The following is a 7,673-nucleotide window of genomic DNA, read 5'->3' on the forward strand; positions in this document are numbered from 1 at the left end:
TGGGTCGGCACTGGCCAGAAGAAGCAGCGGTGGAGCCTCCTGCCTTTTGGGACCAGCTGGCACAGGTAGGGGGAAAGGGCAGCAGCACGTGAGGAAGCCACCACTTGATAGGGTAGGGGATGGGATGGGCTGGCCAGGCTGCACCAGGGAGGGAAAGCTGTGGCTGAGCCCCCTGCAGCTGTGCTGTACGCTTGTTTAAGACTGAACAATATGCTCAAGAATAGAGCATGAATGATCTGGGCTCCAATGTAAATGTGGAGCAGTTAAAAATCTATGTAAAAATACTGTCCAGTGTTTGGATTGTGTTTGCTTCTGTTTCTCTTTGTGTGGGATTGGGGGTTCAACTTGTTAAAGATGTGTTTCTAACAAATTATTATTCCAATAAAAGTAAATCTTCTTGAAGATTATTCTCAAAAATGCCCATATTTTGTTGCTTTGATTAGTTTCCACTCTGGCTGATAACTTTTCCACATATGATCTGTCGACTTGCATTATGCTTCTTTCATTCACTGAGAAGTAAGTAGAAGCGAACGTGTTTATTTTAGTCAAGTGTTTAGTATTATTTCATTCTTGCTTTTATATTGTTTTTATTTTGGATTTTAAACCACATTTCCAGACCCATTTCATTGTCACTTCCTGCAACTTGATTGGTGTCAAAGGTCACATGACATCACTTCCTGATGTGATACTGCTTCCTGTGATGTCTTTGAACATGGCTCACCAGCCCACTGGGTGATAAAAAGTTCATGATCCGGCCCCACATTCAAAAAGGCTGGACACCCCTCTCCTAGAGTATGTGATTAAAAGTTTTAAAGAAGCTGAAACACAGCTCCTTTTCCTCACTACAACAAGGCAAATGTCTTAAAGTTGCAGACTTGATTTATATTTTCAAGAAAGTCTCTGACAGTCTTGCCCTCAAACAAGGCAGTCTTAAAAAATAGCTCATCTTAATGAAGTAGGGCTAGTAGTGCTTCCTCCATGAGAAGCCCAAAGGACTCTCTGATACGAAGCCCTGGTATAGTTTCAGAAGGAGCAAGATTTTGGTTTTGAGACCCCAGGTTCTCTTTGTCCCTAGCAATCCAGAGTTGCTCAGCTCTTGGGGGAGTCAGAATACTGATGTTTCACACAGCACAGCAGACAGCTCAACTCCAAACAAATAGTCTTTATTGTGCCACTGCAGTTCCCTCTGCCCTCCCTGGGACTACTCCTTTTTCCCCGCTCAAGTCTCTCAGAGCTGGTCTTCTCCTCTTCTAGGCAATTGGCCACACTTGCAACAAAAATGTCACAAAACTAGTGTGGAAAAATAGAAGACCATCTGGAACACTGGTCCTCACACATCCAGCTGCACAATAATAAAAGTATTTTAAAATCCTGTATCAATGGTATCTCACCCCACTTACAATTAAATGTATTTAATGCGGTCAGTTGGGAGGATTCTACCACATATGGCAGACATCCTAAAATCAAACTGCTCTGGAAGAAGGCTGGAGACCTAGTGAAGAACTAACAGAATGCCAGTTCTTAGAAAACCCCTCAGTATTCTTACTAAACCTTTCTGAGAACACTACAACATATAAAAGTCATAAGGATGCAATCATTTATCTTCTAACAGCTGCAAAAATCACACCTGCAGAAGCTTGAAAGAGAAACAACACCCCTGAAATCACTGACTGGTTTCAGAAAGTTGGGGAAGTTAGTAATGAAGAAGTTGTCCCATCAAGTTAGTGTTCTACAGGGGAGAAGGAAGAGATGTTTGCTTAGATCTGGTGGAATTTTTTTGGAATGTGGTAAAAATTAATCTTCTGCCTCCAAGTCAGGAAGTTTAAGAAATATTTTTGACTACCACAAAGAAGTGCAGGTTCTATGAGCTAATGCTTAAAAACAAATCTGGAATAAATTTAAAAAAAAATAAAGTAGAGATTAATAGAAAATAAGAAAAATTATACTTTTCAGAACTCTGAAAAGTAGGGGGTGGGAAAAGAAGAGATGAAGAAACACAAAAGCTTAACATCAACCAAAACATATATGAACTGTCAGCAACTGAAAGGTAGAGAATAAAAATTAAAAAAAAAACCCACTAGACGTGTGGACATTGACTCGGGTTAAACTGATGGTAGATAAAAATCTGCCTTATGTAAATTTTAGAGAACTGAGTATTTTTAAAATGTTAAATTTGTTATTTGATTATTTGGATTCATTAATAAAGTTAAAAAAACAACTATTCTAAAACTATAGTATTAACCCAGGGACTAACACTCATACAATCAAATGAAGCATAAGTTAATGAAGACCAATCAAGGAGCAGTCTCTGAGTCCTAGGGTGAAAATGGTATTTAAATGTCCTACTTAGGAAACTATTTACAGAAACTATTTACAACAAAGTGTGCTCGTACTGAGTCCCCAAAGTTTCCCCCCCAAAAACTGCATGCTAGAACTCAACCACCTTTGCCATTTTGGTCACAAGGTGGAACAAATTCAGCATCTCTGCAAGCAGCAACAGTACCTTCTTGAAAAGCTTACAGATAATTGATCACTACTGTACTAAGTTTATTTATTGAGAGCTGAAGTCACTGCCACCAAGAAAATAAACAACTTTTTATAAGATTGTTATACATGTTACTTGCAAACTTGAAAAGGATTTTTTTAGCTTAATCAACTCCAATTTTATATGTGCACCAGGGATCTATTAATAGGGGTTTTAAAAACCCATTAAGCTTTACCCTCCAAGAATTAGATGATATGGGGCTACAGAAAAACAGGTATGTTTATTAAAAATACCAGAAATGTCAAGTCAAATTACAGCAAAACTGTTCTATTTCTCAGTTTAATGAAGAACCGAGTTAAACAACTGCATTAGGAATGCATTTGCAAGTGTTTAAAAACTTGCAGTTAAGTCTTTCTGGTAAACCATTCCTAAGCAATTAAGAGGATCTACATTCTCCAACCTGCTGCCTAATTCCTATTCTTTTGGGAAATACATCTAGGAAACAAATCTTAGACCCAGATGTAGACAGTGAAGTGGTGATTCCTAAAGGGTGTGCTGTAAAAAACGAGTTTAATCAATATCAGATCTGGACCACAGAGCTCCCCAGGGGTCCAGAAATTTGGCAGTGGGGGAGTGGTGGCAATAAACACTATGCCAACTTCCCTGATGCCAAATTCCATAACCCAAATTAAATATTTTCTATCTAGCACCTTTACAATATAGCAAGGGTATAAGGGTGCTGCAGCTAGTTCACCTTACACCAACCTGTGCAGAATTACATGTGAAACAAACCTATGTGTGAGTTAATAAATAAATCAGACAGGGTAGATAAAAATTAATGATTAAAAATGTTTAAAATTTAAAAATCAGATTTTTTTATTTAAATCATTTTTTAATTTTTTTTAAGATGCTTTAAAAATTAACTTACATAAAGATAGTTTTAATTTAAGATATGTTAAAGCTCAAAGCTATCATCATGGAATAGGGATTATCATTTCTAATTATATCCTATTTGAGACAATATATTCATGTAACCTTTTTATGAGTTTAATAAACAAGTCACGACAGGCCACGGACTATATTAGGGGCTCAATCTTAGAGGGTTCCTACAGGCTCCTCTATAAATTAGTAAAGATTAAAAAAAAATTTCTACCCAATGGGACTAGGTGCTCAGTCTAGAAGATCTCATTAACCATCTCTGTGATGCTTGGTTTCAGTTCTCAAACTGGATTTGTAATTCCAGAGGTTATAGGCAGACAAAGATCTTTGGTTAGATGTGATATCTTTTACTAGGATCAACTAAATAGTTAGAAAATTGTTCTTTGTAAGCTTTCGTGCACAAATGTGCTTCTTCAGGGATAAGGAAGAGTTAGTTGTCTCCAGAGACAACATCTTTGTTAAAAGTACTATATGGAGAGGAACCATAACAGGCCCGCTACCCACCCCTTAGTCCTACTGTCTCTCTACAAGTTTGTGTACACACAGTCAAGTCCTTACCTTTCTTTAAAAGTGCAAAGTTTCTTTATTCATTTAACTTCTTGAATTTCAAACAGCAAGAATTCGCTTTTTGTAGAAAACAATGATTAAACCGAGGCATCCTGACCAGTGATTTAAACTGTACTTTAAAATCAAACCCACCATGAAATACAGAAATAAACCAAACAAACCTAACTACTCAGTCCCAGACCCTGGCAATTTTCTGGACAGGTGTCAAAAATGATGAACCCACCAGTGTTGAGAAAGTTTGGAAAGTCAGATGGGACCCCATAAAGTCATCTAATCCAGCTGCCTGCTCAAGGCAGGACCATCCCTGACTAAACCACCCCAGCCAAGTGTTTGTCTAACCCACTTTTCAAAGTTTCCAAGCACAGAGATTCCACAGCTGCTCTAGGTATCCTGTCCCTTAGCCAGAAAGTTCCTCCTAATATCCAGCCTAAACGTCCACTACTTCAGTTTGAGGCTGTTGCTCATAGTCCTGCCCCTACAGCCATAGACAAAAACCCACCTTCAGTCTCTCTAAAATCATTATCAAATTCCCATCAGTCGTTCCGCTAAATAACCCTAGTTCTTTCAGTCTTTCCTCACAAGTCTCATCTCCCAGGCCCTTGATCGTTGTTGCTGCCCTATGCTGGACTTTCTCCAGATTGTCCGCATTCTTCTTGAAGTATGGTGCCCAAAACTGGACACAGTACTCCAGGTGAGGCATCACCAGTGCTGAACAGAGTGGAAGAATCACTACCCTCTATCTGCAAGTGATGCTCTTTTAATTCAACCCAGTATACCGTTGGCTTTATTTTATTTTTTGGCAACGAGAGCACACAGTTGGCTCATGTTCAGCTCATGGGTTCACTGTAACCCACAAGTCCTTCTCTACAGTACTGCAGCTTAGCCAATCATTCCCCAAGATTTGTTTTGTAGAAGGCTGTCAAGTCGCTAGAGAGCCCTGATTACAAACTCCTAAAGGGAACATGATCTCAAACCAGGGCCTTGGGCAGCTACAGCCACTCATCCTGGTCAGCCACCCACCTGGGTGATCAACAGTGACTGTACCAAGACTACCATCATGTGCTGCACTAGCTCAGCTACCTTGGGACAACAGTCTCAAGATAGCCGTTTTGATGGCAAGAGCTCTGGTTGTTAAATGAAACAAAGTTCAGTAGCATCAAAGGTTCCTTAATTTTGCTCATTTTGATTTTATGGAAATATGTTGTTGTACATATGCTATAGTAAAAGTGCGTATTAAAGATTTTGAAGAGATTGCAGACGTAGCTTAATTACATCAGAGTTCTGTTTTTTTTTAAAATTAATACTGGGCCGGTAAAACAGGAAAATATTCCTTTATCAACAAAAAGCTTCTACTTCTGGCATCATGATGCGTTATTTATAAAAAAGAAGAGCAAGACATGCAATATTCAACTAAGAGAAGGGGGGGAGGGAAGGAAAAAAAAAGATTTTTTGGCAGTACTAAACCAGGTAGATATTTTAAATCTCAGATATAAAGCATACGTTTACTAGAACTGTAGCTATGGTGACTTCTCTCCCTTTCCCCTTCCCATCCCCTCCAGCACACACGACAGATTTTCATTCTATTTCTTTATACTAGATTAGGATTTGCCATGTCACAGGTTCCAACATCACACATGAGATACAGTATAATTTAGTAATCAACTACCAGCTCAAAGGTCTGACTGAAACAATCATTCCTAGAGCATTTAGTTATTAATATATGACAGATGTCATATATACTTTACTTTAAACTCTTAGTATCACTGTCTATGATCTACTAGTAATTCAGTGAATTTCTAAACTTAATTTTTACTGCATCCTAGAAATATATGGATAGAGGTCTACTTTCTCCTGTAATTGCTCTATAAAAGCAACAATTAATTAACCTCTCTCTTGTAAAGAATGACAATTCCACGTGATGATTCAGAGTCCATGTACCCATTGTTACCAATTCCAGAAAAACCCTTCTCAATTTACAAATAAACTACTTTTTCCTAAGTTCCCAGCCTTTCAAACAAACCCACATTGAAAGTCAAGTTCTATTATTTCTTGCTCATACCTCTCCAACAGTAGAAAATTCTACAAACTAGATCTTAATTAACAATTAAGGATGCAGAATCTGTCTTGCTCTCCCAAAACTCTATCATCTGTTATACTAGAAGTAAAGTCACTGGAGCCAGAAAGCATGCAAAGGGACTAGATATGTCCAGTAAAATGTAGCCAACCCTACACAGTTTTCTGTAGCTGCAGCTAAAGAAGTGAGGTCAGACTAAATACCTACACTTCGGTGGATGAAAACTGTTGGTATTATGATCATGTCAAATACATGCAGGTATCTGGTATAACTGCATACATTTGTTTGCATAACCAAGCTTAGTAGTAATGAAGAGATCCATAAGGGTTTCATTTCTTTTCCTACTGAGGCATATTTAAAATTAAATGCTGAATCACCACTCAACTAGTACACTTTTAAGGAGTCTAACTAGAAATCCCTGCAATAATCTGAGTCAGACTGGGAGTTCTACAGCAGGAAAGACAGTTCCACAATGTAAGCTATACAAAAATTAATAAAGGGCTCACAAGAGATTTAAACTATGTCTATAGCTATCACTATAAACTTATTTGAACTGGTTTTGGAAACATGTCTTTCTTTCCAAGTGGAGCATGTCATTTTAGATCAAGGTTTATTTCGGCCTCAATTTCCTCTCTCTTTTTATATCAGAAATTCTGAATCATGCAAGTAAACTTACAAAAAAAAATATCGTATTAATGTATTGTGTTCTCCTAGGGTATCTATCTGACCATCCCCATGTATACAATTTTGTCACATGCCCTTTAGAAAATTAAAAACATTACTCAGAAAAATTATACCAATACAACTTTAGTATTAGGATGTAAAATTTCTGACCAGGCCCCACCAACCAAGATGCAGAAGAACTGCATAAACTTCTATGCAACATATACTTTAAGGTTTGTGTCAAGCCTTAGACCGTATAGAATCGATGCACCTGAGTAATTATCTTGAGTTTCCATGTCCCACAGCGGCAGGTACATTTTCAGGAGTGAAATAAAGCGAGTGCCCCACAGAACGGCCACAGCAAGGCAGGCTTTCCCATTCTTTAATATTATAACCCTAGTTCGAAACTTGTCAGAGGGCAAAGGTAGCATCTTTCTGGGACGTAAAAACACCCTCTGATTTTACTTTTGAAAGTCATGCTGCTTGATACAGACTTTTTAAGCTCCAAGTCCTGCACAGTATGGGAACATGGGATAAAGGTATAATGAGAGTAATTTTATACTAAGAACTTCTTGTTTTCTTAGGTTTTAACTAATGTGGGCCTTTGCGCTGCTTAATATTTATTGTTGTCTTTTTATAAAAACATACAGAGCTTAAGCACAAGAAATATAAGTATTAAGCCATTCAGCAACCGTATCTGTATGTTCCTACAGAACGGCCACTCCAGCAATAAATAGTGAGGTTAACTTGCACAAGAAGCAACTGTAGACTTACTTAACCATAATGTAGACAGCGGGCAACTGCAGCACCAAGTTTGCCTGAATGCATAAGATACATGCACTATTATCAGCGGTGTCAAAAGCCCTTGGCCTCTCTGGATGGATCCAGGTCACCAGGCTCCTCATAGGCTGGGTCTTGTCCCAGGGTGAGCAGTGGCAGAAACCC

At 38.3% G+C, this 7,673-nt stretch overlaps 1 protein-coding gene across 2 annotated transcripts in view; it reads right to left on the reverse strand.

Moving 5' to 3' along the window:
- The window catches only part of RAB2A (RAB2A, member RAS oncogene family), a 79,877-nt gene extending 72,838 nt beyond the window's left edge, over positions 1-7,039 (reverse strand). For both annotated transcript variants that reach the window (XM_025198493.1, XM_006019131.3), the window contains exon 1: positions 7,000-7,039. In XM_025198493.1, coding sequence (XP_025054278.1) covers positions 7,000-7,024 — 25 coding nt within the window. In that variant the 5' untranslated portion in view covers positions 7,025-7,039. The remainder of the gene's footprint in view (positions 1-6,999) is intronic.
- Between the last annotated feature and the right edge of the window lie 634 nt (positions 7,040-7,673).

This window comes from Alligator sinensis, unplaced genomic scaffold (genome assembly GCF_000455745.1).
Source record: "Alligator sinensis unplaced genomic scaffold, ASM45574v1 scaffold860_1, whole genome shotgun sequence".
Lineage (NCBI taxonomy): Eukaryota > Metazoa > Chordata > Crocodylia > Alligatoridae > Alligator > Alligator sinensis.